This window comes from Octopus bimaculoides, chromosome 25 (assembly GCF_046866305.1).
Source record: "Octopus bimaculoides isolate indiv1 chromosome 25, ASM4686630v1, whole genome shotgun sequence".
Taxonomy (NCBI): Eukaryota; Metazoa; Mollusca; class Cephalopoda; order Octopoda; family Octopodidae; genus Octopus; species Octopus bimaculoides.
The window spans coordinates 23,632,434-23,644,933 of NC_142952.1; the positions used below are offsets into that span (position 1 = coordinate 23,632,434).

Genomic DNA, 12,500 nt, shown 5'->3' on the forward strand with positions numbered 1-12,500 from the left:
TGTGTATTTGAAAGGTGTGTCAGTGGGAAGAGGAGGGAAGAGGAAGATTCTGTTTACAGTTTACAGTTGGTCAGTTCCTGCTGTGACAAGTTCATTCTTGGCCTTAAAAAAAAAAAAAAAAAAAGAGGCAAAACCAGATGGTATTCTTTGGTATCATTGTCCAGTGGTAGAGAGAGAGTGTGTGTGTGTGTGTGTGTGTGTGTGTGTGTGTGTGTGTGTGTGTGCGTGCGAAGGGAAGGAAGGAATTGTGATTATATCTATACAGCTGGTTAGTTAAAAAAAAGTTAGGAGAGAAATATAAGAACCTAGGTAACTGGGTTCAATTCTTGTTGGTACAAAAATGTCCCACTATCTGGGTTTCTTGCTGTTTTTTAGGCTCTGTTGTTCCAAAGTTGAAGATCCTAGATGGGTTGTGATCTGCATGTTTCAGCCATTCAGTTTTGGTGAGAATTTTGCTATGAAGTATTTCTCCATATTTTTCCTGAAGGAAGTATCGTTTCTTGAGCATTTATAGAAGGGAAAGATCTTAAATTTTCCTTCCCCACATGTTCCTAGGTGTTCACTCAGTGGAATTTTCCGTAGTTCCTCCTGTCGGACATGTTGTCGGTGAATTCTGGCTCGTTGACATAAGGAATTTCCAGTTTCACCTATATAATTCTCCTTGCATGTGGGGCAGGTTATGCAGTATATTACATTCTGCGTCTTGCAGTTCATGTCTGCATTTACATTGAATGTGTGACCACTCTTAAATTTTATCTGTTTGTTCCCCTCTATATATTTGTAGCTGGGGTTGCTGCAGGTTCCACATCTACCATCTCCACACTCTTTTACGTAGAATTTGGTTTTATTCTCTGAGAATTTCGCTCTTGTTAGGTGTTTCTTAAAGTTTTTTTTTCTTGGCGTTTACTGTTTTTTATGCAATGTTTGTTTAGTAGGTTTTCCATTTTGGGGCTTTGTTGGATTATTGGTAGGTTTGAGTGTATAATGTGAAACATGTTGGTGATTGTAGGGTTGTGTGTGTTAATGAAAGGGATGATGTTTTCTTTGTTTTTCTTTTTTGGTGTTCTGAGTTGTGTGATGTCCAGTTTTGTTGCTCTTTCGATTCCGTTTTCTATTAAGGTGAGTGGGTATTTTTGTTCTTGTAGGAAGTTTTTAAGTTCCTCTAGTCTTATGTGGCGTGTCTGTGAGTCAGTCACTATGCTGCATATGCGTCTTGCCATACTATATGGAATGTTTCTCTTTATGTGGGATGGGTGGCAGGAGTAGAAATTTAAATATTGGTGTGTGTGTGTCGGTTCTTTTGTAGTGGAAGTCTGTTGTAACGATGGAGTTGTGTATCTTGATGTTGATGTCTAGGAAGGGGAGTTCGTTGTAGTTGGTATCTATTGTGAAGTGGATAGATGGGTGCAGTGTGTTGAGGATGTTGTGGAATGTTCATAGATCTTCTGATCTGTTCCAAAAGATGAAACAGTCATCGAGGTAGCGTTTCCACTTTTTCTTGACGTCTTCTCTGAAGTTGTGTTCGAAGGTGTTCCCTATTTCATCGTATAGCTTGTTCTCAAGGAAACCCATCACTAGGTTGGCATATGAAGGTGCGAATTTCGTACCCATCGCCGTGCCCTTTATCTGTCGGTATGGTTTGTTGTTAAATGAGAATGTGTTCTCTTCAAGTATTAACTGGGTGGCTTTGGTGATAAAGTCTGTTTTGAAACGTTTATCTATGAGTTCCCTATATTTCTCTACCCAGTATTTTATCGCTTCCAGACCAAGGGTGTGTGGTATGTTTGTGTATAAGTTCGTGACATCGAAGCTTGCAAGTATGGTGTTTTCTGAAACCGTATTTGGAATGTGTGTGAGGAAGTCTATGTCATCCCTTATGTAGCTTGGTATCAGTGGGCATAAAGGTTTGAGGAGCATATCTATGAAGTGGCTTAGTTGCTGTGTTGGCGCTTGGGGCCCTGCAACTATGGGTCTCACTGTAAGGTCTGCAGGTCTTTGTATTCTTATATAGTGGTTCCTCTGTTCATTTATGGCTCCCTGTATTTCCGAGATTTTATGGATTTTGGGTAATCCATAAAAATTGCTTTCTTTGGTTCTTGAGTTGCATAAATAGTCTTTCTCCTTGTCTGTAAAGGAGTCTTGGTATTCATTGATCAATGTTCTAATTTTTTTTTATTGTTGCTTTCTCTGGTTGTGTTGATTCCTCTTTGTGGTATGTCTGGTTATTAAGTATCTCCAGTATCTTTTCTTTGTAGTAATCTGTATCCATAATTACTATTGCTCCACCTTTGTCAGCTTCTTTTAAAATGATCGACTTGTCATTTTTTAGTGTTTGTAAGGCTTGTTTTTCTCCTCTGCAGAGGTTCTGTTTGCATTTATGTGTGTTGAGAGGGAATTTGGAGATTGTCTCTATGTATGCGTCTAGGTGTTTGTCACATCCCTTGTGGGGGGTGAAATGGGATTTTTTTCTTATGATTGAGTTATCTTCTGTTTCCTTATTTTCAAAGAATTCCATAAGGCGGAGGTGGTGGCTAAAGTTGTCTATATCAGTTTTTAGTTCTATGAGATTTGGTGTGGGTGTGGGTGTAAATTTGAGGCCTTTTAATAGTAGGTTCATTTCATTTTTGCTAAGTTCTCTTTTAGATAGGTTTATTATTTTGGGGTCTATGTGTTTTGTGTGTACATTTGTAATCTTTGGTGTGTTGGGTCTGGAGTATTGTTGAAGTATCCTTTCTCTAAAAAAGGGGTTGTGTTGTTGCGTCTCCAAATTCCATTTTCAGGTTTTAGGTTTTCTTGTAGAGGCAGGGGTGGTCTATATGGTCTGTATGTGTTGTTTTGTCTGCGGTAGTTGTTTTCTTCCCATCTTCTGTGTTTGTTGGGCCTATTTCCATTCCTGGGGTTCAGGTTTTCTTGTGGGTAGTTGAATGGTTCATATTGTGTGTTTGTATTGTTTTGATGGTGGTGGGTTTTTTTTTATCCATCTTGCAAAGTTGTGGGGTCGCATGAGGTTGGTGTTTGTATGGTTTGGATATCCTCGATTTTTATTGTAGGTTATGTGTTGATTTTTATCTACTTGTCTATTGTTCCATGTGTGTATCCATTTAGGGTATATATATATATATAAACACATATACATACATATATATATAAACACATATACATATACATACATATACACATATACATACATATACATATACACATATATATATATATATATATATACAAATACACATATATATACATATATATACAAATACACATATATATACATATATATATACACATATACATATATATATACATATACATACATATGCATATATATACACATATATACATAAATATATATACACATATTCACATATATAGATACATACACACATATAGATACATATATATATATATATACATATATAAATACATATACACATATATATACACATACATATGTACATATATATATAGATACATATACATATATATATATACACATATATGCATATACACATATATATATACATATACATATATACATATATACATATATATATATATATATATACATACATATATATATCGTCGTCGTCGTTTAACGTCCGCTTTCCATGCTCGCATGGGTTAGACGATTTGACTGAGGACTGGTGAAACCAGATGGCTACACCAGGCTCCAATCTGACACATATATACATATACACATATCTATGCATATACACACATATATATGCATATACACACACACACATATATATATATATATATATATATATATATATATATATATATATATATATATATATACATATACATATATACATATATACACATGTATACATATATCAGGTCATCCTATAAGTTCTGTCCAATTTTACCTTTTTTAAAATTGAATGAAATTTAATAGTATTTTAGAATGTCTAATGGAATTAAAAATTATTTTTATGCATTTGTGTACATTTAAACTAATTAAATATTATTTTACAGAATAATAGAATTAAAATTTCTTTGATTAAAAACCTTTCTAACATGGAATTATCCAAAGAGCATTTGAGGCACATAATGCTTTATGAGTACAAAAAAGGAAACTCTGCATCCGAAGCGACTCGAAACATACACTCAGTTTATGGGAAAGAATGCTTGAATGAAAGAACTTGCAGAAGATGGTTTGCAAAATTCAGAAGTGGAGATTTCAGCCTTGAAGATGAAGGTCGAACAGGACGTCCCGTTGATTTTGATGATAAGCGCCTTGAGGTGTTAGTTGAAGAAAATCCTGCATTATCAGTTGAAGAATTGACAATAAAGTTTAGTTCAAACCATACAACTGTTCACTGTCATCTTCAACAACTTGGAAAAGTTCCTAAACTTGTAAAAATGGGTGCCTCATGAATTGTCCGAAAGCAGCTGCAAATCCCGAGTTGACATCTGCTCTTCTCTCCATTCTCGCGAACTCGTTTCACTCTTTTTGGATAGACTTGTGACTGGTGATGAAAACTGGATCTATCGAAATGTTAAACGTTGTAAACAGTGGCTTGGTAAAAGGGAAAAAGCTCAACCACAACCGAGAAGGGAACTTCATGGGAAAAAGGTTCTCTCTATCTAGTGGGATTGCAAAGGAGTAATTCCCTTTGAATTGTTACCACCTAATGCAACAATCAATACTCAAGTCTACTGTCAGCAATTAGAGTGTTTGAACTAAGCTTTGAAGAAAAAAAGACCCGCTTTAGTGAATCGAAAAGGAGTGATGTTTCATCAGGACAATGCACGACCCTACACTGCAAAGATCACATCACAGAAGATCGAAGAGCTTGGTTGGGAAAAAATTCCTCATTCTCCCGACCTTGCTCCTTCAGACTACCATTTGTTTCGTAGTTTACAGAATCATTTGAGGGACATAACTTTCGCAAGCCAGGAGGAGGTCAAAACTGACATTTCAGAGTTCTTCGCTTTGAAACCAAAAGAGTTTTACATTGATGGGATTAAAAAGCTTGTAAATAGATGGAAGGAAGTCATAGATAATCAGGAAAAGTACATTGATGATTAAATTTCAATTAAATATAACATTTGATCACTTGTTTTCTTTATTCAAAATCCAGACAGAACTTATGGGATGACCTGATACATATGTATACATATATATATATATATATATATATATATATATACATAAGTATACATATACATAGGCATACATATACATATGTAAACATATACATATATATATATATAATGTAAACACACACATATATACATATATATTTATATATAAATATAACACACACATATATGTACATACACACACAAGCATATATAGAGAGGGTGCGGTGGGTAAAAACTGTCTCCTTTTTATATTTGTATGGACGTTTGTATATATAATGATGCTGCCATGCAATCTGACACATCTACACGCAAGTTGTAAAATCCATTCCATCAAATTCTCTTTTTGTCTTTTAGATGTCGTATTACCGCCATGACCACCACCCCATACCTCTCGTTTTTCTACAAGTTAACCAACACTACCAAACAATCACTCTATAAATACAGGAGTAGTCATGTGGTTTGAAAGTTTGCCTCCCAACCACATGGTCTCAGGTTCAGTCCCACCATGCAGCTCCTTGAGCAAATGTCTTCTATAGCCATGGTCCAACCAATGGCTTGTGGTGGATTTGGAAGATTGAAACTGTAAGAAGCCCATGTGGGATGGGGCATGATTGCATTTCCTTGTCTTAACATCTTGCCATTGCATGATAATTGTAAATGAGTATCTCCATTATACGAACAATGTCGTCCATTTCCAATGTTCTGCAAAAACATGTCTGACCATGGGGAAATATTGCCTTGTAAGGGTAGGTGACAGGAAAGGCATCTGACTGTAGAAGCATCTTCTGCAACAAATTCCATCATGCATGCATGCATGTATGAATGTAATTATTCAGCTTCATTTCAAGATTTCTTGCTGATAGAGAAAGTGGCAGTTTCTAACCCAGATCCAAGGCTCCTTCATTGGAATTTCAACAACATCAACAAGGTATTTTTGTATGTATGTATGTATACATGCAGATTTATATACTTTGTTTTATGTTACATATTCGCATGCATATAGCTACATATCTAGACATGATCATATATATCTAAATGATAAACAACTGGAAAGATTTACAAATTTTTATAATTTCTGTGATGTATGGGATCTGTAGTCTTTGAATCAGCTTTCTCCGTTCTGGTTTTGAGAAACCTAATTTCTCAAGAGTGGTATGTTACATATATCAGTACCTCAATTAATTACAGGTATCAATCTGATAGAGTAACTGGATAGAATAACTGCAGATTCTTCAATAGTTCAGCATAGGTACATACATACGTATGTATGTATGTATGTATGTATGTATGTAGGTATGTGTTTATGTATATCAATTAGAGAAAGAGAAAGAAAAATACAGGAGTCCAATAGCCAAAGATGCATATACATAAAATATGGAGGTACCTCATGTGTATATATCTGTACAGACAAATATATAACTTGTTCATCCACTCTGAAATTTTATCAAAGCTTCTCAAAAAAACATTTTTTGAGTGTGTGTGTGTACCTGTGTGCTTATAAATATATATTCAAATTCATGTCGTGTATATTATTTCTGTACACTTATGGACACATGCATATATATATATATGTACATATATATATATATATATATATATATATACATATATATAAACACACACACATTATACTGAAAGAGACATTCATATATAGAGTCAGAGATAAAAAGAGAAAAGAGAGATAGAGAGAGGGGGAGACATATATGTGTGTGTGTGTGTGTGTACACATATATGCACACATACATATATACACACATACACACATGCATATTTATACATACACACATGTGTGTATATATATAAATGTATATGTATATATATGCATATATAAATATATAATACATATATATATATATGTATTGTATATTTATATATGCATATATATATACACACATATATATACACACACACATACACAAATATATATTTTTTTTATATGCATGTACATGAAATGAATATAAAAGTTATATCTAAATATATCCACACACACACACACACACATACATGTAAGGATGTATGCAATTGCTGAGACAAACACGTCAAATATATGGAGCATAAAAAATACCAGCAGAGGCTAAGAAAAACACACACACACACACACACACACACACACACACACACACAGAAATACCAATTTTTATGCCACAGGTAGTCAATCGTCTTTTCTCTTTCCCTCTCTTTCTCATCTCACTTGACCAATTTAGAAAGTCTTTCCAAACAATATTAAGATTCTGTCTAAGAAATATTGTTTTAGCGCCTCCAGAGAAAAAAAACCAAAACAAAACAAAAAAAAAACCCAGCATAACATTGTGTATTATATTATTTTATTTTGCTGGTTCTTTCTTGGTCTTATCTATTCTTACACCAATCATATAGGAATGAGGAGACAGGATAAAGAACATCAGACCAAATTTAGATGCCATAATAATAATAACAATAAGAATAAGAAGAAGAAGAAGAATAATGGTAATAATAATAATAGTAATGATAATCAAAATAGTCATGGTGGTGGTGGTGGTGGTAGTAGTAGTAGTGGTGGTGGTGGTGGTGGTGGTAGTAGTAGTGGTGGTGGTAGTAGTAGTGGTGGTAGTAGTATTGGTGGTAGTAGTGGTAGTAGTAGTGGTGGTGGTAGTAGTAGTAGTAGTGGTGGTAGTAGTAGAAGTAGTAGTAGTAGTATTGGTAGTAGTGGTAGTAGTAGGGGGAGGGGGAGGGGTGATAGTAAACTGAAAGTAAAGGAATGGCTTCTTAGATGAAATATTTTTAAACCATGAAGAAAAACTTTTTAGGTTTTTACTCTAATGAAGAAAAGTGACATACTTGTCATCCTTTCCCAGTACTTGAGAATAAAGTACAAGTTTATACACTGAGGTTAATTAGATTAACTACACGCCTACCCAGCACCCCTCCCCCGCCAAAAAATTATGAAATCTTGTTATAGGCGCAGGAGTGGCTGTGTGGTAAGTAGCTTGCTTACCAACCACATGGTTCCGGGTTCAGTCCCACTGCATGACACCTTGGGCAGGTGTCTTCTGCTATAGACTCGGGCCGACCAAAGCCTTGTGAGTGGATTTGGTAGATGCCATGGTGCCACGCAGTGGGACTGAACCCGGGACCATGTGGTTGGTAAGCAAGCTACTTACCACACAGCCACTCCTACGCCTGTTATTCATTTTTTCATTTTATCATTTCATTAGAAGTAAACCCCCACACACACACTTTGTGTCGTCTTTGTACTGCCTCCCTCATCCTTCACCCTGGTGGCAAATAAATGAAATCATTATTATTATTATTATTATTATTATTATTATTATTATTATTATTATTATTATTACTACTACTACAAGACGGCAAGCTGCCAGAATCGTTAGCACACTGGGAAAAATGCTTAATGGTATTTCGCCTTTCTTTACATTCTGAGTTCAAACACCACCGAGGTCGACTTTGCCTTTCATCCTTTCAGGGCCAATCAAATAAGTACCAGTTACGCACTGGGGTTGATGTAATCAACTTAATCTCTTTCCCCAAATTTGAGGCCTTGTGCTTCCAGTAGAAAGGATTATTATTATTATCATTATTATTATTATTATTATTATTATTATTATAACTGTTCTGGCCTTGTGCCAAAATTTGAAACATTATTATTGTTGTTGTTGTTGTTATCATTATTGTTGTTGTTGTTATTAAACATTTGGTAGTTTCAGGTGAATTTCTACTGCATCACCTGCTACACCTCCATGTTGCTGGGATATGTGCAGAATTGCATGTTCTTTTTTTATTGTCATTTTTGTTATGGGGTCTGGTTGTAGTCTTTATCATTATTATTATTATTATTATTCAGGCAGCAAAGCTAGCAGAATCCTTAGCATCCCAGACAAAATGCTAAACAAGCATTTCTTCTGTCTTCACATTCTAAACTCAAATACCATCAAGGTCAACTTCCCCTTTTATCTTTCTGGGGTTTATAAAATGAAGTACCAGTCAAGTACCAGGGTAGGTGATATAAAGTACCAATCAGCTGCTAAGTTCAATGTAATTGGCCTTCCCCACCAAAATGCTGAGTTTGTGCCAAAATTAGAAAGAATTACTATCATAATTGTTGTTATTATTATTATCATTAGCAGAATCGTTAACATGCTGAGCAAAATGCTTAATGGCATTTTGTCCATCTTTACATTCTGAGTTCAAATTCTGCTGAGATTGACTTTGTCTTTCATCCTTTCGGGGTCGATGAAATAAGTACCAGTTGAACACTGGGGGTCGATGTAATTGACTATCCCCCACCAAAACTTGCTGGTCTTGTGCCAAAATTTGAACCATTATCATCATTATTATTATTATTGTTACATTTTACTTCTCGGAGCTCTCGGTCTTACTTGCTCCAGTTGATTCTGTGAGAGTGGACAGCAACCTGTTGTTGTTGGTCTCACAGGTCCTCTTTCCACAGATTATAAGACTTGGTACTTGTATGTTAACTATCATGGAAGATACTCAACACCCAAGCACCGATCTCAAAAATCTTAGCTGTTCCCAACACAGCAGCTTTTTGGGCCTGCTCTGCCCTCATCTCAATTCTAATTTCTCCGACATATTCCTCAAACCTGGTTGTTACTGACCCAAGTGTTCTGACAATTACTGGGATAATAATTATTCTCCTTATTACCCACATTCTTGCAATTTTGTCTTGTAGTAATTTGTATTTTCCCACCTGTTCCAGCTCTTGTTTTTTTATTAATTTGTAATTATTATTATTATTATTATTACTATTATATCATTATATACATAATAAGTATGCATTATATAAGGCGGCAAACTGGCAGAAATATGAGGACACTGAGCAAAATGATTTGTAGCATTTCGTCCATCTTTACATTCTGAGTTCAAATTCTGCCAAGGTCAACTTTGCCTTTCATCCTTTCAAGGACAATAAACGAAGTACAAGTTGAACACTGGGGTTGATGTAATCAACTAACTCCCTCCCCTAAAAAATTTCAGGCCTTGTGCCTATATAATAAAATATTATTATTATTATTATTATTAAATCATTACTATTATTATTATTATTATTATTATTATTAAATCATTATTATTATTATTATTATTAAGGCAGCGAGCTTGCAGAATCATTAGCACCCTGGCATAAATGCTTTGCATTCTGAGTTCAAATGCCGCTGAGGTGGACTTTGCCTTTCAACCTTTTGGAGCTGATAACATAAGTACCAGTTGAATACTGAGGTCGATGTAACAGACTTATCCCCTCTCCCAAACTTGCTAGCCTTGTGTCAAAATATGAAATCATTATTGTTATTATTATGATTATTATTATGATTATTATTATTATTCCTACTAATTACTGGTATCTGTTTTGTTTTCTTTCAATTCTAGAGCGAGCAAGCCGGGACATATGAAGGTAACAGGCTTTGACAAACTGGGTTTCAACAGCAACCAGTTACGCACAATGAGGCAACAGCTACGCAGGCGGAACTATAATGCGCTCAGCATCATCACAGAATTGGCAGCCGAGAGCAATGCCCACGGACTGGCAAAAATTGCAACATCAACACAGACCCCAAGAAAAGTTCTGTGGGCATTAATGGTAATTGTAGGCTTCACTGCCGCCACACTGCAACTCTCTCTTCTCGTCCGGAAATACCTGGAATTCCAGGTGGTAGAAGTTTCTAAAATGAAAGATGGTATGGATGTGGAATTTCCTGCCATCACTGTTTGCAATATAGCACCAATATCATTGACGAAAACCAAAGAGCTGCTTAGTTCAGACACGTCAGAACTGACACAATGGCTGCGATTTATAGACAAATATAACTTTGGTGCACAGACTGACCGGATGTTCACGGTGCAGAGTTTGTACGAGAACCTCGCAGACGAGGCCCAGCTTTTGGGTAGGGACCTCAATGATTTCCTCATACACTGTCAGTATAATCAGGAAATCTGTAACATCCAAAACTTTACTCGATATTTCGACGGACATTATTTTAACTGTTACACATTCAACAGCGGCCATCAGACCGGCACCAGCCTGTTGACACATGCCACTGGGCCTCAGAGTGGTCTTTCTTTAATTCTTTCGTTAGACAATGATGATCCACCTGTTGGTGGCTATGGCTCATACAATATAAAATCAAACATTGAACACAGTGCTGGAGTAAGAGTGGTTGTTCACCCACCAAGCACAATGCCGAGCCCAGTAGACCATGGCTTTGACGTGCCACCAGGGTACTCTTCATCAGTAGGTTTGAAAACTATTATGCACGCACGTCTTTCAAATCCCTATGGCAACTGCCAAAATAGCCGGCTTCAAAATTCCTCAAAATATATCCACACCGTTTTCTCATGTCTTGAACTGTGTAAACAGCGAATTGTGATGAGCACATGCGGCTGTCGATCTTCAAATTTACCAGAAATGACATCGGCAAACTTCACTTTCTGTGGTTTAGTGGAGAACAAATGGAATTGGAAAGATATGATGAAGAATCCAGAAAACTACAACATCACAAAAATCAACTTGACAGAACTTGCCTGTGAAGAAAGAGTTCTCAAAGAATTTTCCATAAACCGAGCTTACGAGAGCTCATGTAATTGTTTTCAACCATGTCAAGAGACCACATACCAAAAATCAATATCTCTTTCCTATTGGCCTTTAGAATTCAACCAGTTAAGTGCCCTTGAAACATTTTATGGCGATAAAATCAATGAGACATTTTTACATGATGCTTACAAGATGCTTAAGTACTTGTCAAATCTTGGTAGTGTCCCCACACCTGAGTCCTCACCTCCGGAAGAGATCAATATCACTGTGGACGATAACAACAACAGCACCAACTCTAGGATGCATTCTCCGGCTTTACTGTCGCAGTTGCTGGCAAACAGCACTGAGGCACCAAAGCCTGCAGCAACGAGAGACGACTTCATTGAACACGTGAGTGCAAAGCTCAACTCAAGCGACAAAGAGAAACAAATCCGAGCGTCAAACATGATCCGACAGAACCTTCTGCGACTGAACGTTTACCTTGAAGACCTCAGTATCATTGAGTTCCGACAGATGCCTGCCTACGAGCTGGCTGATCTGTTTGCCGACATTGGCGGCACACTGGGTCTGTGGATGGGTATATCGGTGCTGACTATTATGGAGCTTATAGAACTCTTCACCAGACTTCTAATGCTAATTTTCAGCTCGGAAAAGAAAATTCCCAATGCCGACCCAGTCACAAATGGAATGTTGGACCATGACTGTGACTGCCAAAAAAGTAGTATGGAATCACCATTTTGAAGTAGAATTTGCCAAGACAGCAGGGATTTTGGGAATTAATTTTTTTAATCCTTTTTTTTTATTTTCACATTTTTTTTTCATTTCAATAAAACAGAAATTATATAAGAAAAAAAAACATTTT

The 12,500-nt window shown here is 36.1% G+C and overlaps 1 protein-coding gene and 1 long non-coding RNA gene across 6 annotated transcripts in view; both read left to right on the forward strand.

Annotated features, from left to right (window-relative positions):
• Nucleotides 1-12,500, forward strand: part of LOC128250710 (uncharacterized) — a 353,509-nt gene that overhangs the window by 27,460 nt on the left and 313,549 nt on the right. The window lies entirely within an intron of this gene.
• LOC106880812 (FMRFamide-activated amiloride-sensitive sodium channel) lies at nt 10,456-12,494 on the forward strand. The gene has a single exon (XM_052976421.2). The coding sequence runs from the start codon at nt 10,496-10,498 to the stop codon at nt 12,377-12,379; it is 1,884 nt and encodes a 627-aa protein (XP_052832381.2). The 5' UTR covers nt 10,456-10,495; the 3' UTR covers nt 12,380-12,494.